At 36.4% G+C, this 20,435-nt stretch overlaps 1 protein-coding gene across 1 annotated transcript in view; it reads left to right on the top strand.

The window, feature by feature from the left end:
* The window catches only part of nrm (neuromusculin), a 194,256-nt gene extending 173,821 nt beyond the window's left edge, over positions 1 to 20,435 (top strand). The window contains exons 12-28 of the mRNA XM_028323573.1: positions 67 to 175; positions 926 to 1,083; positions 1,392 to 1,450; positions 2,056 to 2,220; positions 3,060 to 3,189; positions 3,509 to 3,593; positions 9,666 to 9,871; positions 10,186 to 10,268; positions 10,571 to 10,745; positions 11,214 to 11,348; positions 12,105 to 12,138; positions 14,656 to 15,404; positions 15,812 to 15,922; positions 16,251 to 16,360; positions 16,755 to 17,969; positions 18,070 to 18,810; positions 20,346 to 20,435. Coding sequence (XP_028179374.1) covers positions 67 to 175; positions 926 to 1,083; positions 1,392 to 1,450; positions 2,056 to 2,220; positions 3,060 to 3,189; positions 3,509 to 3,593; positions 9,666 to 9,871; positions 10,186 to 10,268; positions 10,571 to 10,745; positions 11,214 to 11,348; positions 12,105 to 12,138; positions 14,656 to 15,404; positions 15,812 to 15,922; positions 16,251 to 16,360; positions 16,755 to 17,969; positions 18,070 to 18,807 — 4,262 coding nt within the window. The 3' untranslated portion in view covers positions 18,808 to 18,810; positions 20,346 to 20,435. The remainder of the gene's footprint in view (positions 1 to 66; positions 176 to 925; positions 1,084 to 1,391; positions 1,451 to 2,055; positions 2,221 to 3,059; positions 3,190 to 3,508; positions 3,594 to 9,665; positions 9,872 to 10,185; positions 10,269 to 10,570; positions 10,746 to 11,213; positions 11,349 to 12,104; positions 12,139 to 14,655; positions 15,405 to 15,811; positions 15,923 to 16,250; positions 16,361 to 16,754; positions 17,970 to 18,069; positions 18,811 to 20,345) is intronic.

The following is a 20,435-nucleotide window of genomic DNA, read 5'->3' as shown; positions in this document are numbered from 1 at the left end:
TGTATGTATACCCACACCCGTTTTCGTTTTACAGTTACTCATATGTAAACTAATTGTTTTTTTCAGACCCGCCCGGGCCGGCGAAGCTGACATACTCCCCGTGGCGAGTGGTGAAGGGAAAGAGCCTCGTACTGAGCTGTAGTATCAAGGAGAAGGGACGGCCGGAAGTTCATAGGTAAGTTCAATAATCATTCTACGAAGAGAAATAAAACATTTATTGCCAATACAATGGATGAAGAAGAAGGATTTACAAGTATTTTGCACTACTTAATAAAGCACCAACCCTTACTCTTCCCGCGGGTGTCGTAAGATGCGATTTAGGGACTACACATCAAACAGAGAACGGGCAGCAGCTCTCTCTAAAAAACTGCGATCTCCAACCCGCCTGCCAAGCGTGGAGATTATGGCAAAACCCTCCACTATAGTGGAGGAGGCTTATAGTCCAGCTGGACTGTAAAGGGCTGTTGATGATGATAATGAATAAATAAAAACTTGTATCGCAGTAGCTTTTAATATTATTTTTTTTGTTGGAATACTTAAATGTTTCTAGTTGGACTGAAATGCGTTAAAAAGAAAATTTACGCATTATGGCAAATTGTTTATTGAGTCTGGCTGACATTCAAGTCCTCAATACTCATTAATATGAACTTAAATTGACGTCAATTTCTTCCAGGCTTAATGAGAGACGTCAGTCTGCTATGGAGACTAACTGGCTAAGAGTAGGCGCACACCGTTGATTTTTCGTCGGCCGATAGTTTAGTCGGGCAGTTGATCAGTGTGGGCATGTATGGGAGTACGCACACTATGCCTATTAGATTTGACCGATTCTTCATACAATTTAAAATCGGGCACAACTATCGGCCAACTAAAAATCAACGGTGTGCGCGCCTACTCTAATGATGATGAATATTTTTCCTTTTTCCAGGTTCCGTTGGCACCGTGGCGGCAGGCCAGTGCCCGACATAGTTTCCCAGAACTGGACGATCGATCCAGTGACCTTAGACCACAGAACCACCTTCTCCTGTCGAGGGTCCAACGCCGGAGGAGAGGGGGAGCTGGCCTCTGTGGCTATTGATGTTTTAGGTAAGATAAGTAAAATATAAGATAATAAGTTAAATCCTATAATTTGCTTTGTTAAGCGACTAAACTGTCGATTCAGACTATAAAGTACCTAGTCTCTTTCAGGTTCATTCATTTAAGTACTGTTCTGAAAAAAAAAATCAATAGTTTTTTTGACGGATCTTGATTATTTTATTTTTATTTGATATCTACAGATTGATTTGCTATAATGCTGTTTGTGGATAATTCAGTCTTTTTGGTATTAATTTTTTTATGCATTTCTGGTATAATGTCTCTTACGTTATTAATATTTTATTTTTTATTATTTTCAGCTCCACCAAGCTTCAAGTACGCAATGAACCATTACAGCGGGGCATTGTACAAATCACAGGTAAGTTAATAAACACATATTTTGTCTTTTTAATACTATTTTTTTTTAAAAGGAACCAGCAATAAAAGTGCCTGAGGTAAGGGAGCGACACAGAAGGGGCAACACATAACATTACTATATTATGACATGACATAGTATGGGCGTACCCAAAGGTTGCAGCTGGAAGTCGACCAGAAGCTGGGTACGCCCATGTGACTAACAACAACAGAGCATATTACAAATCTGAAGTCCCGCTGACATAATTTCACCGTCACAAAAACACGCTATCCCGACGGATTAGCAAGCTAAAGTGGCAATGGGCAGGGCACATAGTACGCAGAACTGACGGCCGATGGGTCAGCAAGTTTCTGGAGTGGAGGCCAAGTACCGGAAAACGCAGCGTGGGATGTCCACCCCAAGGTGGACCAACAACCTGATAAGGGTAGCAGGAAGGCGCTGGATGCAGGCCGCTGCCAACCGTGCGATGTGGAGGTCATTGAGGAGGCCTTTGTTCAGCAGTGGACGTCCTGTGGCTGAAATGATGATGATGATGATGACAAACACCCTGCTCCCATACCTCAGGTACTAAGTTAGACTAGACCTATAAACGTTTTTTCCCTTTGCAGAATATATCGCTCTCCTGCACCGTAGAATGTGCGCCGCTCTGCAGCGTGCAGTGGCTCAAAGACGGGCAGGTCATCGATGAGAAGAACGACCGCTACTACGTGGTCACCAGGAAGATTGAGCCGCAAGTCAATAGGAACGATTTTGAGGCTACGGAGTCTACTTTGGTAAGTTTTTTGCTTAGTTTTTTATTATGGTGATAGCAAATTGTTGCTAGTCCAGTGCCTGAATGAAAAAACGGGATATTGTGCTTTGCGGCCTTCCTTGGAAAAGGGTTATGTGTGTTTAGCAATGGACTGTCTTAAGCTGACATGATCATCCAAGTTCAGTTTAATAATTATAGTAGGGGAGTCCAATAGGTGTTTTGGGACTTACTCGAGCGGAACAAATCAAAGGGTATATTTTACAACTGTTTGGTTATAGTTGTTGCAATTCATGAAGGCGAGTAAGCTTTACATGTGTGGTGGCTCGCTACTGTTCATTTTTCAAAATTTTTGATAGACATTACACTATCGTCTTGTGTGTATACGTGTACATGCACATGACGATAGTGTAATGTCTAAAGCTCACTTGCCTTCGTGAGTTGCAAGAACAATACCTCTACTACATGAGTAACTTGCATCTAAGGCAGCCGATCCGAAAACTAAGAAAAATCGTGTCAAGTATCTATTCAAGACTGGGTTTTGAATCGCAGGAGTACGAAAGATAAACTTTATTAATATTTATTTAGTCGGCCATTTGGTGTAGTGGTTCGAAACGGACTACTATTCCGGAGGTTGCGGGTTCGATTCCCGCACAATACAAACATTTGTGTGCATGAACATATTTGTTTGTATTGGACTGGGTGTTTACTATGTATAATTATGTATGTATTTCCAAAAAAAAAGTATTAAAGTATGTTTATATCCGTTGTCTAGTACCCATATTACAAGCTTTGCTTAGTTTGGGACTAGAAGCGCAGTGTAAAATGTCCAAGGATATTTATTTATTATCCTTTCTATCACAGCACTGGAACATGTCAGCGTGGCCTGGGCGAGTGCTGGACCGGGCGGCCGACACCGCGCGCTACACGTGCCGCTCGTCCCGCAACGACGCCGGGCCCCCTGTTAATAGCACCACCAAGTTTGCTGTGGAATGTAAGTGTTGTTTATTTGCTACCTCCAGTACAGTACAGTACTCTTAAACTTAATATCAAGATAGATTTAGGTCTAGCATGGACTCTTTTTCAAACCTCTTCAACCTTGGATTAAGGGGATGAAACTCGGGAAATAAAACTTGTTGTTTTCAATGATTATTATGAAAATTCAAAGGCTTTTAGAAAGTATTCTTCTTCTCAGTCGTACCTACGCGAACGGAGTCCCGAGTGTTAACTAGTTTTATATTTATGTTAGCACGTTAATATTGAGCCTCCAATTTTACACACAAGTAGGAAATAACTTTTTGTTTATTTTTCAGATGAACCAGAAAACATTACAGTTTCACCGAAGGTTGTGTCAGTCATCGAAAACGAGATACCAGCTAAAGTCGTGTGCTCTGCGAGGTAAAGTCTTTTTCTAGACTAGTAGTATTAATAAAGAGGAAAGATTTTTGATTGTTTGTTTGTATTGAATATACTCCGAAACTTCACCATGAGAATTTTACATTTTAGGTGCAATTATTGTGTAAAGCGATTGTATTCATTTGACAGTTCAGAACGTACGATTATTCCACTGTCACACGCTTTGTTAAACAGATTTTATCGTACGTTATGAACTGTAAAATGGATACGTTTGCTTTATACAATTCCATCTCTGGTGCACATAGGCGTTACGAAGTTCGCCGGGTCAGCTAGTCTACTATGAAACTCTTTCACTTCCAGAGGATTCCCCATGCCAAGTTTCTCCTGGCGGCGGGAGCATTCCAGCAAGAGTGCTGCGAGGGACCACACCAACAACTCGCTCATACTATCCTCCTCTAACACCCTCCTGCTAGGCCCCGTGCAGAGGAAGGACGGCGGCCATTACGTCTGCGAGGCGTATAACAGACACGGATCTGTCAACACTACTGTGTTTTTGGATGTTATGTGTAAGTATGTTAAAACTGTGGTTTTGTACTCATTTATTTCCGCAAATAGGCTTTAAAAAAGCACTTTTACACGTCCCAGTATTAACCTTACCACTGCTTGTTTACAAGTTTTTATGACACGACAACAGAAATAAGCAATGTTACTGAATCAGATTGTTTTTTATAGCCTGTGTTAGTAGAATTTAGCATTCTTGCAAACTAATATAGGTCTAAGCTATTGAACAACGTTGATTGCAAAGGGTTTGATAGGAATCACCAGTATTTTTTTTTCGTTAAATTATTCAGTACATTTTTCTCTAAAAGAAGTAACAGGTAACCAAACTCAAAAAAAAATTGCAAACCTCCTCAGATATTTTCAGTTCAAGTTTCATTATTTTTATTATTCTTTTTCAGATGTTCCTGCATGTGGAATTAAGAAAACTACAATCAATGGCGACCCAGTTTTGGTTTGCACGGCACATGCTAATCCATCCGAGGTAAATTTTATTATGAAACTAAAAAAAACCCATAAAACTTATTTTTGCAAATAGGCTTTTAAAAAGCACTTTTACACGTCCCAGTATTAACCCTACCACTGCTTTGGGACAATTTTATTAATATTCCATAATGCTCAGAAGAGTTTAAGATCGACCCACAATGATCACCTATAACTTCCTAAAATATGTCACTATGTATATTGTTACAATCCACACTACTAAAACAAGAAAATCTTCATCACTAGTCAAAAGACAATGCCGGAAATTGGCGTCTTTTTTTCTTCGCGCGGCCATCGACCAAACCTTGTTTTTTGATTACAAAATAGTGTAATAAACCAAACTTACTATGACATGTATACCTCTAAACTCAGTCTGAACTGAGTTACGAGCATTAGAAGTTTGATAATTTTCATACTAGATTTGCTTTTTGCGCGCAAAGTTTTGTATNAGCGCAAATTCATTTTCTTTTTTGAATGTACGTAATGACTGGACTATGTGGTAAGTTCAAAATCGATGATCAAAATAAATTTATACCCTTCCAGTTTTAAATTTACTTTTAAATTATAAGTAAATATCTTGTACTTTGTTAAATAAAAACGGTTGTTATAATTAAAAAAAAAATCTTTTAATGCAGTTCTCTTTCTTTTCAAAAATAAAGGAATGTTTTCTTTGAGAGCATTTTTTTATCTACAATATTAAGAGTACTTTCCCTCCAGGTGGCATTACAAAATTCCACCCTGTATACCCTCACCCGATTTCGTTTTATAGTTACTCGTATGTAAACTAATTGTTTTGTTCAGACCCGCCCGGGCCGGCGAAGCTGACATACTCCCCGTGGCGAGTGGTGAAGGGAAAGAGCCTCGTACTGAGCTGTAGTATCAAGGAGAAGGGACGGCCGGAAGTTCATAGGTAAGTTCAATGATCATTCTACGAAGAAAAATAAAACATTTATTACCATTACAATGGATGAAGAAGAAGGATTTACAAGTATTTTGCACTAGGTACTTAATAAAGCCGTGTGGTGACGGCATAGTAGAATACATTTGTCACCAACCCCTACTCTTCCCGAGGGTGTCGTATTAGTAGTAGTAGGCGACTTAGGGACTACACATCAAACAGAGAACGGGCAGCAGCTCTCTCTGAAAAACTGCGATCTCCAACCCACCTGCCAAGCGTGGGGATTATGGCAAAACCCTCCACTATAGTGGAGGAGGTTCATAGTCCAGAAGTGGACTGTAAAGAGCTGTTGATGATGATGATGAATAAATAAAAACTTGTATCGCAGTAGCTTTTTATATATTTTTTTTGGAACAAACGTTTCTAGTTGAACTGAAATTCATTAAAAAGAAAATGTAGGTACGTATTCTGGCAAATAGTTAATCGAGTCTGGCTGACCTTGAAGTATTAAGACTCTCAATGCTTAATAATAAAAACTTGGATCGTATAGCTTTTAGTTTTTTTGTTGGAATAAATCTTTCTGGTTGGACTGAAATGCGTTAAAAAGAAAATTTAAGCATTCTGGCAAATTGTTTATTGAGTCTGTCTGACATTCAAGTCCTCAATACTCATAAATATGAACTTAAATTGACGTCAATTTCTTCCAGGCTTAATGAGAGACGTCATTCTGCTATAGAGACTAACTGGCTAAGAGTAGGCGCACACCGTTGATTTTTCGTCGGTCGATAGTTTAGTCGGGCAGTTGATCAGTGTGGGCATGTATGGCAGTACGCACACTACGCCGATTCGATTTGACCGATTCTTCATACAATTTAAAATCGGGCTCAACTATCGGCCAACTAAAAATCAACGGTGTGCGCCTACTCTAATGATGATGATTTTTCCTTCTTCCAGATTCCGCTGGCACCGTGGAGGCCGGCCAGTGCCCGACATAGTTTCTCAGAACTGGACGATCGATCCGGTGACCTTAGACCACAGAACCACCTTCTCCTGTCGAGGGTCCAACGCAGGAGGGGAGGGGGAGCTGGCCTCTGTGGCTATTGATGTTTTAGGTAAGATAAGTAAAATATAAGATAATAAGTTAAATCCTATAATTTGCTTTGTTAAGCGACTAAACTGTCGATTCAGTCTATAAAGTACCTAGTCGCTTTCAGGATCATCCATTTAAGTACTGTTCTGAAAAAAAAATCAATAGTTTTTTTGACGGGTCTTGATTATTTTATTTTTATTTGATATCTACAGATTGATTTGCTATAATGCTGTTTGTGGATAATTCAGTCTTTTTGGTATTAGTTTTTATATGCATTTCTGGTATTATTAATGTCTCTTACGTTATTAATATTTCATTTTTTATTATTTTCAGCTCCACCAAGCTTCAAGTATGCAATGAACCATTACAGCGGGGCTTTGTACAAATCACAGGTAAGTTAATAAACACATATGGACAGATTAGCGAAGACAAATAATAACTCAAAAATATTCAAGCTGACGCAAATCTACATTTATATTAAAAAAATTAAAGATGTTTTAGGAACCAGCAATAAAAGTGCCTGAGGTAAGGGAGCGACACAGAAGGGGCAACACATAACATTACTATATTATGACATGACATAGTATGGGCGTACCCAATGGGGCAGCTGGAAGTCGACCAGAAGCTGGGTACGCCCATGTGACTAACAACAACAGAGCATACAAATCTGAAGTCCCGCTGACATCATTTCACCGTCACAAAAACACCCTATCCCGACGGATTAGCAAGCTGAAGTGGCAATGGGCAGGGCACATAGTACGCAGAACTGACGGCTGATGGGGCAGCAAGGTTCTGGAGTACCGGAAAACGCGGCGTGAGATGTCCACCCCAAGGTGGACCGATGACCGAGTTGGTGACTGAGTTTGTTGCGGCGCTTCTTCTCAGCACTTGCCAAATGTTGGTCTCGAAGCGCTGGTAGGGTAAAAAGATTATGAGACATGTAGAGGCTCCTTAAGAGCAAAATGACGATTTGTAAGAACTATTTATTAGTCCAAACAAATAAAGAAATTTTGACTTTGACTTTGACTTTGACCTAGTAGTAGCAGGAAGGCGCTGGATGCTGCCAACCGTGCGATGTGGAAGTCATTGGGAGAGGCCTATGTTCAGCAGTGGACGTCCTGTGGCTGAAATGATGATGATGATGATGTTGATGAAAAACCCTGCTCCCATACCTCAGGCACCGACTGAGTTGAGCGCGATACCTATATATATTTTGCCATGTTACTCGTGTGTGTGTATATATATATATATATGAAGTGACTGACCACTGCTGAACATGTATATATATATCATAAGTGCCACTTGTGGTCTAAACTGAATAAATATTTTTGATTTTGCAGAATATATCGCTCTCCTGCACCGTCGAATGTGCGCCGCTGTGCAGCGTGCAGTGGCTCAAAGACGGACAGGTCATCGATGAGAAGAACGACCGCTACTACGTGGTCACCAGGAAGATTGAGCCGCAAGTCAATAGGAACGATTTTGAGGCTACGGAGTCTACTTTGGTAAGTTTTTTGCTTAGTTTTAGATCATGCTAAAGCCTGGTCCGTGAGCACGTAGAATTTTGTCCAATGACCCCAAGCTACCCATCCTACTACGTGCTCACGGACCAGGCTTTAGTTACAAATTGTTGCTAGTTCAATGATTCTGGTCAATGGAGAATTCATAACGAATTTTAGTTATTTTAGAAAACGGGATATTGTGCTTTGCATCGTTCCTTGGAAAAGGGTTATGTTTAGCAATGGACTTGCTTAAGCTGACATGATCATCTAAGTTCAGTTTAAAATTGTAGTAGGAGCGCCCAAAGGAGTTTTGGGATTCGGGTATACTTTACAACTGTTTGGTTATAGTTGTTGCAATTCATGAAGGCGAGTGAGCTTTACATGTGTGGTGGCTCGCTACTGTTTATTTTTCAAACGTTTTGATAGACATTACACTATCGTCTTGTGTGTATACGTGTACATGCACATGACGATAGTGTAATGTCTAAAGCTCACTCGCCTTTGTGAGTTGCAAGAACAATACCTCTACTACATGAGTAACTTGCATCTAAGGCAGCCGATCAGAATACTAAGAAAAATCAATCGTGTCAAGTCTCTGTTCAAGACTGGGTTTTGAATCGAAGGAGTACGAAATGTAAACTTTATTAATATCCTTTCTATCACAGCACTGGAACATGTCAGCGTGGCCTGGGCGAGTGCTGGACCGTGCGGCCGACACCGCGCGCTACACGTGCCGCTCGTCTCGCAACGACGCCGGGCCCCCCGTTAATAGCACCACCAAGTTTGCTGTGGAATGTAAGTTCAAAGTTAAACCATTTGTAACTAAGACACGGCTGAACTGATTTTGATGGCATTTGATACGGAGATAACATTATGTTTTTCCCGACTACCCAAAATTGAGTGAAGGTTTCAGTTTATCTAATAAACTACGGATAGTCTGCTACGTATAGGTCAGCTAGTTTTTAATATGGTGAACTTTCACATAAAAACTACTGAAAAATTCAACTACTGAAACCTACTAAAAATTACTGAAAAATTTGAATTTGAGTGATCTATCCCAACAAAGTAGCAGGTGCAACTATGTAGTTCAATATTTTATACGTATACAACCCAATGTACCCGTTGTAGATGTAAGAAGTCCCTAAAAATATTATGCAAAATAACTGGATATTTTTCATTCATTTTCAGATGAACCAGAAAACATTACAGTTTCGCCAAAGGTTGTGTCGGTCATTGAAAACGAGATACCTGCTAAAGTCGTCTGCTCTGCAAGGTATAAAATATGTACATACTATGAAAGGAATATTATTACTAACTGACCTATCAACACACAGCTCAAATCACTAAACAGATTGCGCTTAAAAATACGCAGAGAGTCATAAGGCTTTATCAACTAAGAAAGGATTCTTGAAAGTCACATCATAACGCAGGATTTTTCTTATTTTTCTAAAATCACTACTTTCTTCTTCTACAATTATTGTTTGTTTCACTGTTTTACACTTTTTGCTGAATGTCAAGTGTTTCGGAAATAAACATTTTACCCATCCATCTATGAACTTAAACAAAAACTTTTTCACTTCCAGAGGATTCCCCATGCCAAGTTTCTCCTGGCGGCGGGAGCATTCCAGCAAGAGTGCTGCGAGGGAGCACACCAACAACTCGCTCATACTGTCCTCCTCTAACACCCTCCTGCTAGGCCCCGTGCAGAGGAAGGACGGCGGCCATTACGTCTGCGAGGCGTATAACAGACACGGATCAGTCAATACTACTGTGTTTTTGGATGTTATGTGTAAGTATGTTAAAACTGGTTTTGTTTACAAGTTTGTATGACACAAAAACAGAAATAAGCAATCTTAACTGATATCAGATTGTTTTTTATAGTAAATGTCAATAGAATTTAGTATTCTTGCAAACTAAATGTCAAGCTAGGTATTGAACAACGTTGGTTGCAAAGTGTTTGATTGAAATCACCAGTAATTTTTTTTTTCGTTAAATTATTCACTACAGCTTTTCTCTAAAAGAAGTAGGTAACAGGTAACCATTTGCAAACTTCCTCAGATATGTTCAGTTCAAGTTTCATTATTTTTGTTTATTCTTTTTCAGATGTTCCTGCATGTGGAATTAAGAAAACTACAATCAATGGCGACCCAGTTTTGGTTTGCACGGCACATGCTAATCCATCAGAGGTGAGTTTATTATTATAAATTACTTAATAATTTAAGATGTAGGTACAGAGTATACAAATACAAATGAGTAGGTAATCTTCATAGAAACGCACCGAGCGCGGTTTGTATGTGAGCGCGCCAATACATATGCGGCGCGCACGCACACACTGACAAAATTCGGCGCAACCACGACTGGCTCCCCGCTAATCCACGCTAAATTTTGTCAGTTTCTATGAAGATGACCTACTCGTTTGTATTTACTCTGGTAAGTATGACCACTTTATTACCATAGATAAGTACTAAAACTAACCTCTAAATTCAAGGTCTCATTCGTCTGGAAGCTGGAAAACGACAACGACAGTCTGACGTACGAGGAGATACGTCAGTCAGGCTCCCAGAGTTTCCTCAAGCTAAGCACGAGCGTCGACGTCTACAGGACGTATCTGTGCTACGCCAACAACACCGTCGGCATGACGAGATGCGAGATGGACGTGCCAGGTTGGTTTAAACAAGTAAAAAATCTTGCCAGAATAGTTTACATGTTCTGGGACACTACAATGTATTTTATAAGCATCTTGAATGAGTAATATAGTTTTGTCTTACATTAAATTGGTGCTTGGGAAATGAACTTCTGAATTTCATTCAATGTTTTCTATTATAGCTAACTTAGGAAGTTTTGGTAAGTGGACAAGGAATCCGTAGAAACAATTAAACACAAAAATATAGGTAGAACAAAATTATTTTCAAGATCAATGCATTGGAAAGTTTTATGGCGTTTTTTGTGAAATTGGACTGTTCAAATGATGATCGAGACATAAAAATCATAATTATATCGACAAAATTTGGCGACAATAACTCAATATTTAAGCAACGAACTACCAGTTCAAATCTATTTTGATCTTCATTCACCATAAGACTGTCTACTTAGTTAAATGTTAACAAGTTATCATTATTTTAAATCTCTAGGCATCGTCCCGTGGTGGCGCGACCAACACAAGCTGATCCTGATCGGAGGCATCGCGCTGGCGGTACTCGTGATCACCGTGATCCTGTGCATCATCATCATCTGCGTCTGTCGGCGGATGCGAGCCAAATCCAAATGTAGGTTCACTTGTTTTATAAATTTTGAAACAATTTACGCATTCTGGCAATCGTTTATAAATTCTGGGAAAGATTTACGCATTCTGGCAATCATTTTTTTTAATCTACGATGACTGGGTCGTTTGTTTCGTTGCTGTATTTTTTTGTTTGTCTGTAAAATTCAAGTTTTCACGTACATTTCATTGGCTTTGATCTTTGTGATTGTATTGATAACAGGAGTTTAATAATTATAATAATAGTCGTTGAGTGATTTACTTAATTATTCGAGATTATGATGACTAAAATTTACATTTTTTTTCTGTGTAGAGCTATCTTTACTGTATTTTGATTTGTTCGTCTCCTAATTATGTGTTACATATTAATAAATTTTGTAGCATCACCCCATTTGTAAAATAATAGCCATTCCCATAAGTACTTGCCTTCGTCCAGATGTAGTTACCATTAACATTTGTTTATCAAAACATAGCAAAAGAGAGTTTTTAGTTTTTATATAAATCTTTTCAACAAATAGTAGCATTATGTTTTACAACGTAACTGAAATTAAATTAATTAAGTTATGTAAATAACGAAATTTTTCTTTTGACGAAAGAAACTAAAAACTCCAATTGTATCAATGTTGTTCGTGCCGTCTCCAGCAATAACATGTTTGCGTTTTGTTTTGCCAAAACTAATTGTTTTGTTTTTGTTGTTTATTTTTTCCCGGACGCTGCCCTAACGACACATTTCACGCGACTAACATTAAAAACAAACAAACAGACAATAACCCGGTGGAACTCGAAGAGAGGGAAAAGTAAGTTTGGTTTAGAATTTTTATATAATTTTATAAAATTTTCTCAGAAATCTAATTTGAAAAACGTCTCATTTTCAAAATTACTTTATAGATGATAGAATTCATAGCATTTTTAGAAATTAAATGAAGCATAGTTTAGAAAATAAATAATTAATAATGAACTGTGATAAAACTACTAATTTTAGAAATGTTAAACAATCAACACTATGACGTGGGTTGTACATTTAAGGTTTATTTATTTTATTATTATTTTATTAGAATAACTTTACAAAATACAGTGTGAGTCACGTTAAAGTGTACATATGAAAATAGATGAAACTAGACCTATTTTTATCGACAAAAAAGAGGTCAAAAAATTTTTGAGTTTTTTTTTTAATTTTTTATAGAATTTTTTTTCTTCCAATTACTTATTGTAAAGAAAACGTAATAACTTTTAAACTAAGCGGTATATCCTGATAAAATAAAAGCAGTAACAATGCTAAATAACAGGCAATACTAAAAAAATACATAAAATACACAAAAAAGGCCAACAAATAATAAAAAATGATACTTTTTGAAAAAAATCTGCTTAAAAATTCGTGTTTTTTTGGTTATTTGATAAATTTCTCCAAAAAATGCAAAAAGATTTCAAAGTAAAATAAGCATTTTAGTTAAAATTAAAATTGTCTCTAACTGTAGCGGAGAAAAATGTTGTGGCAGGCCTTTGTTCAAACGATCATTGCAAACGTTGTGATAGGGATAGACATGCGATTTTTGGTTTTACGAAGGTAATACGATAGAGAATAATACAAAGTAATAAAAACCACCGGTTATAGGGGCATTTTTTGGAGAAATTTATCAAATAACCAAAAAAACACGAATTTAGAAGCAGATTTTTTTCAAAAAGTTTAATTTTTTATTATTTGATGGCCTTTTTTATGTATTTTATGTATTTTTTTAGTATTGCCTGTTATTTAGCATTATTACTGTTTTTATTTTATCAGGATATACCGCTTAGTTTAATAGTTATTACGTTTTCTTTACAATAAGTAATTGGAAGAAAAAAAATTCTACAAAAAATTAAAAAAAAAACTCAAAAATTTTTTGACCTCTTTTTTGTCGATAAAAATAGGTCTAGTTTCATCTATTTTCATATGTACACTTTAACGTGACTCACACTGTATACAACAAGCATTATTATTATCTTAGGAGTCTATAGTAATTTTATTTATTATCTTTTTTCTTCTTTATTTTCTTCTAGTATTTCAACAGTAGTGTTCGTTAGTGGACGGACTTAGAACTATATTTTAATTTATATATTTATTTCTAGTCTTATATTTAGTTAGATATGGACATTTTCAGCTACGCCCTTGGTCCGGGCAGATTCTTGGCATACGTTGTCGATGCCTCCAACGCGGTCTCCTCTGATAGTACCCATTTCAAGGTCATATATTTTCCAGTACCTACGAGTTTGGTTTTCGCCTGTAATATTGCTAAATGCTTGGACCAACGGCTGATAGTTTTCTTCATTTCAAGGTCAAAACGTCTGACTAATCCTAGCAAAGTTTAGATACAACTAAACATTAGAATTCTAGTAGCATGTTCTCATAAACTCTAAACATACTAACACGGGTTCCTGGTTATATAACAGGGTATATTTTTATATATTTGTTTATTATAACTGGTTATTTTTGTAGGTTCCTAACCGCATTAACCCCTGATGTACTCAGACTGACAACAATAAATAGTTCAGGTATATCTTACTAACAAATAACCGTTTATATTTCGTATCGTTTTCTTTGATAGATGGAGAATGCTTTCTTATTTTTTGACGCTCTTTGGCTATTTTTCGTATAAAGTTGAATAAACTTTGTGTGGTTTTTAAGTAGAATTTGAAGTAGTGTTGAACAAAAATTGTTACTGTATTTTGAAATAAAAATGCATGTATGCTGTGGAAAGCATTCTTCTAGACTGTTTGTATCTATTTATTTATTTTCTTTTCTTTTGTAACACGTATTAAAATGTATTACTATTCTTATCTTGTTATTATGTACGTTTTATTTTTATGCAATTTTATAAAACCAATAATCTCGAGTTCGTATTATAAATTCATATTTTTGTGTTTTGTTATAGATTTGTTTTGGTTTTTTACTCATTTACAATGACATTATTGACAGATTTTTGCTTATATTTTAATATTTCGATAATTTTTCGGAGATCTAATGTTGCTCTATGATAAACTTTGTTCTGTGATAGCTGACACGCATTGCATTATCAAAGTATTACGATGTGATATAATATTTTTATCTTTCAAGGTTTACAATGATACGCATTATTAAGTATGATCATATGATGCCTATTTATAGGCATTTATGATAGTGACAATTACAAATTGAGCAAGATAAAAAATTTCCTTACCTACAAGTTCATACAAAAATCAGTCAATAATAATCACGACTATTATGTTTAACAGTTTTCATTTTTAACTCGCCTCATCTTAACATCGTTTTGTTTCTTTCCATGTTTTATTTCATTCAGTCCGGATGGTAGCTGTATAAACGAGGTGTCGATAGCTCAGTCAATTATATCACAAGCTTTGCCTGCTTTATCACCACGATTAAACCTATCGTTCAGTCCTAAGTCTTCAGACAGGACTAGATTAGTCGACTCCAGCTACCCACACAGCCTAGAAATGAATAAATTCAAAGAACAACCGGTAACAAGCAGCTTGCAAGCAAACCTATCACAACTGGAAGCCACTATAAAATCCAGTGAAGAAAATGAAACTGCACAAACTCCCAAAACTGAACCAAAAGTTGAAGGAAATAAAGCACAAACTGTAGTGACGCCTAGCAAATGGCCTGTGAAGCCTGGAGTTCTGGTTCATGTAAATTCAAACCACACGCTTAGCCCTAAAAATCAAGCTAGACTGCAAACTGTAAATAACAATAATAATAATCAAAATAAGGATGCTGAAGAAGCTAATTTGGGACTTCTTGAAAGGAAAAATACTAAAGAAGAAGAAAAGACACCGCCTAAATCGGAGTATTCAAAGAAAAATGGTAAGCCAAGGAGACACACACAAAACGTTGTATCTGGCCTTCTTAAGAATTTCAGAAGGAAAAGCGACGATTCCGACGACAGTGGAAAATATAAGAAAATCAATAAATCCAACAAAAGAGCCGTATCTTTAATGAATTTGAACAAAACAGGCTATAGTGTACCAAAGAGTAGACTTAGGTCATTATTTCAAAGTGACACACCGAATGTTATTGTAACAGAAGGAGGTAGATTTTGTTCATTACATTACACACTTTTCATCACACTTTAAAAGATGATGTATTAGACAATTTATAAAAAGATTTCATAAAAATCATCCACTGTATTACTATCATTGTAATGTCGTAACATTTTGATCAATGTATTGTTTAGTACATCATCAAGCTATATCACAACACACTTCTGAAACCAAACGCTTTCTCTACCATCGTCTCCTGCATCTTTTACTTATAATTTTGCTTTTTCTTTAATTTTGCTGGATTTTTTTTCCAAATACACAACCTCTTTTTCTTTTCTAGAGAATTAAGTAGATTCGATATTGAATATTTTTAGCAAAAAGAGCGTACTATGTGTTTGGAAAAAATAGTATGTTGTGTGTGTTTTGCATTAATATTTAAAATGCGCATGTTTTTAGTGGTATCATTTAAAAGGCCTGACCGAATTGCGACCAGTGCTAGAATAAAACCTTTTAACGATCAAACGTCTTCGAAGAATACTAGGAAGCGAAAAAAGCCGGGCGACGACAGTAAGTAGCATGGTTTTGTTTTGTTTTGCTTGTTTTTTTTTTTAGTTTGAGAATACACGTTTGGTATGAGTGAATGCACTGATTAGGTAGGGTGTACTTGTATATTGATGAATTCCATAATGATCTCAAAGAACAATATGCACGTTATTAGGAATCGAAAGAATTAAAATTAGTTAAGTAACTTTGACTGTAAAAATTGGAATGCTTTGCGAGTTTTGAGATGGTCATTAGAATTTGTGAAAAAATACGTTCGTCATAGCCAAGTTATATTCTAGGCTTTACTCAAAATGTTTTCATGTAATTAATGTGTATATTGAAAATTTTCCAGGCCCACCTACGAATGGCGTAGATAATGCTGTGAACGGAACCCTTGGAGCGGACAACCCGGGACTCTACGAGAACCTGCCGTTCCATGGCCTACAGCAACCTCCAAATAAGGTAAAATAATTTTATGAATATTCTAAAATAATTTAATCTGAGATATCATAACATTCCATAAAGTTGAATATAACAAAGAATTTGTCGCGCTTAGTAAAAAATCATAATTTACATAGTTCCGCTTTTAACTTAATACTAATGTACCTATCAAGAGTTTCAAGTTACATGTGCAATCGACAGTACATCAGACTGTATTTTTTTGTGACAAAATAGCACCTATGACAACTAAATAAGATGCCACGGTATTTAGCTTGATGTGCTGTCTGCACCATAGAAATAATATTGTCCCCTTTTCATTTTTATTTAAATTTATTTTTTGCCTAACTCATTGTGTTGCATGTTTAACATTTTTGTTTTGTTCGTTTCATGTTTTATTTTGGCATGCGTAACAAAGCCCGTACAAGCGATACAGCCAAGGGTCATCGACATGAACCAAAGAACTGCGAAAGGAATCGAAACTCTGCAAAAACAACTGACAACTAACCCTTCATTCACGCCAAGACTGGTCTGCCCCCCGTTTATGCAGAACTCAATGCCGTATCCCATGACATCCCCTTCGAACTCGCAATACCCAGCATTTGGTATACCAGTATTGTCACCTATACAGCAAATGTACCCTCTACACCAAACTGTATTACTGAACCCATACCTGCCTCCGATGCAAACGTCATTTCTAAAGCAATTTCCGACGATTGATGAAGAAATATCTGATGGAGATAACACTAGGAAGTTTTCGTCATTGAATACTAGAAATATTCATAGAAAACCACCGCAATTTCAATCGATGAGAGTCGTTAGGAAACGAAATATTGAAAGGTTTTATCCTAACACAGAGTATGGGGAGAATTTCACTGAAATTAACAATAACAAAGATAGTCAAGGTGATTCAGATAATGATAATATAGTTTTTAACCAAGACATAATATACGCTAACTTTCCTTCACTATTGAAGATCAAATCGAATGTAAGCGGGGTTGAGCAATTCGAAAATTTGACTGACTCTATACAAGTGTGCGAAGAAAGCAAAGAACAGATAAATCTATCTACGAATTCTTTGAATAGACCAGTGCCTGCTCCTAGAACGAAAATATCTCCATTAAGCTCCCCAGCCAAATCTGATCACGTATACGTCAATCTATCAATGCCACTAATAAGCACAAAGTTCTCAAAGTCCTTCGATACAGTTGACGCCCCAGTCAGATCTTCTAAATCCGCTGAAGATATTTCAAAACTTAAACCTCCTAGAAAAGACAAAACAATCCCAGAATCAAGACTGAACAAAAGTGATGGGGATAAGAAACTTGAAGACGATAGTGATGAAGAGAAAGATGATGAAAAACCAGACTTTGTCAAACCAAATATAATCGGTGCTACTCCTAAGAGAAATTTGTCGATAACTCTGCCATCGACTTCGTTAGTGAAATCAGTAGTTAGTCAATTGAATGATCAAGCTGGTATAAACAAAGTGGGGTTGCCAAAGAAGCAAGTGATAGCGCCAAATAAGACTTTACAAATACCAAAACTGGCTGAAAAGCCTATACCAAAGAGGTCGATCGTGCGACGGAGCAATTCAGTACAAAGTGCTTTAACTAGTTTAGAAAACGGTCAGGTATACAATGCTTCTTGATTTTTATTTTGTTTCTCTCTTCCATCGCCCCTTACACTTGCCTCAACTCATTTTACTAACATATTAATATTTTCGTTTTCAGAATACTAACATACTACAACAGCAGTACATGCAAAAACGCAACCATTTTACTAACCTAAGCTCGAAAGGGAAAAATAAGAAAAACTTCCAAATACCACTTCAGAAGCATCACAGTTTTTGTTACTTTCAGCCTATAAGAGTAGATAAGAGAATTCCTGTAGACCAGGAGAGGTCGTACAATAACACGATAGGACCACTGATATACCAACAGCCTGCAGACACTCAGTACTACACCAAAACATTGAACAGAAGTAGAGAGAAGAACAACCAGAAACTGAATCGTCTAAAAAAATCAGAGAGCCTTAGAGAAAAACTGTCCTGTGTTGGTGTTTATGACAACTACGAGAAACCGGACTACCCAGAGCCCGAGTACAATGAATCAGAGAGAAGATCGTATTTGCAACTCCTCAAAGGCAACTACATATCAAATTCCACTAGAAACCTAGGTCCTGAGCACAATTTCAGTCCGAACTACAACACAGTCGGTCCTAAGGAAGACAAACCTAAACATAAGAAATTAGTGTATGCAGATTTAGCTTTAGGCAATCATAATTTGAAGTTTAAGAACACAGTCAATTCTAATAGACATTTATATGATACGTACACTATAGGTAGCGATAGCTGTAGCAAAGAAACTAACAGTAGTTATAAGGGTAGCGCGTCCAATCAAAGAAAGGGGAACCACAGTCAGCAAAGGAGTGACTACGCCACACTCAAATTCAACGAGATCGATGTCTGAGAGGTAAGTTGTCAAATTCATAACTAAATACTAGATCGGATATTCACCTAAAGTTTACCTTGGCTAAGCAATGGAAGCATCTAAAACACAGCTAAAAATTGAGTTCAATAAAGTCCCTAATTGATGTGTCACTATTGGTGCACAATATCTACGGATTTCGATTGTTTTACGTTTCCAAATTGTTTAATAAGACTATTTAAACAATATTAAAGTGTAACCGCATCAAAAATTATGGATATTTGATCGAAACCAGATTCGAAGACAGTTAAAATCCGGATTTCGATAAGGATTGATAATGGGTAACGGGCGAAAGTGACTTAGAAACCAAAATCGCGGATTATAAAAAAAGTGTTTTCTATTATTCACTTAAGATAAAAATATGCAATCGAATATCCGATCTAGGTATACTCGTATATCTACACCAACGCGATAAGTTGAGACCTGAGTGAACGGTGACGTCACAAAATTTGTTTAGGGTAAAGCCTACTCAATTCGGGTTTTTTGGGAGAAATGCGGAGTAGTGGGAGGGGGAATCCTATTTCACGCAGGTGTCATCTTATCGCGCACGTGTCATAAGTTATGACACGTGCCTTATGACTCTTAACTAATTTATCAATACTAATTTCACGAAAAAATTAAAAACGATAAGGCCCAAGCAAAGAGAAATGGTATTATATTAATTTATAAAAAGATGGTATTATATTAATCTTTTGTTGTTAGAAAAATACTTTCTGTTTAAGGTTTAGATGAAAACTAAGTTGATTTTCAAGTTTATTTTTTTTACAAAAAAAATAGTTATGGAGATAACTTTTGTTTTAAAAAATAAAATAAATTATGGTAATATGTGCCAAGTGATTTTATCTGCTTCCCAAGCATGGTTCCGAAGAAATTAAATTGCCTATGAAACTGTTAAAAGCATGATTTCGCAGTGTTGTGACGTTTTATTATTTTCTATTTCTAGGAACGCTTTACCAAGAGTGACACATACATTTATTAAAATAAGGTAATTTCAAAATTATTTCCAAATCGCTTAAAATTCACTGCTTATTAATACATTAACTGATTAATTTAAAAAAGTGCAATATTATCTGCAACTGTTTAAAAAAAAGTACTTTAATTTTTTTAGACTAATAAAAACTCACGCTTGGTTTTTCACTTAACACATATTACCATTACTTAGTTAATATTCGTATTTAAAAAAATACTTGCTAAATCATTATCCTCTAATTTTTGTGATTTTTTTGTCTTATGGACATTTTTTCTAAGTGACCTAACTTGAGAAAAATATTTGGCTATCAAATATTCAAAATTAAAAAAATTATTAATGGTAACGATTACTTTTGAAAAAGCTTCAAAATAGTTTTAACTAAATATTCTTCATCAACTATCTATCTTAGAAAAATTAAGGATTTTTCAAAGGAATAGGCTCTTGCGATTGATAATGGTAGAGCGAACTTGCCCAGAAAATACCGAGGCCCAAAAAATGTAAAAAGAATTGTACATATTTTTACATATTTTTTTTAATTTTCACATTCCAGCCCTTCAGACCCGACGACCAGTTCATATACGCCGACGCCGACATGAAAGACTACGGGCCGATCAACTACAAAGCCGCGTCCATCTACGCA

Source organism: Ostrinia furnacalis, unplaced genomic scaffold (genome assembly GCF_004193835.3).
Source record: "Ostrinia furnacalis isolate ACB-3 unplaced genomic scaffold, ASM419383v2 OfSCF0651, whole genome shotgun sequence".
NCBI classification, from domain to species: Eukaryota; Metazoa; Arthropoda; class Insecta; order Lepidoptera; family Crambidae; genus Ostrinia; species Ostrinia furnacalis.
The sequence above is the reverse complement of the archived record's forward strand: the minus strand, read 5'-3'. Positions and strand labels throughout refer to the sequence as shown.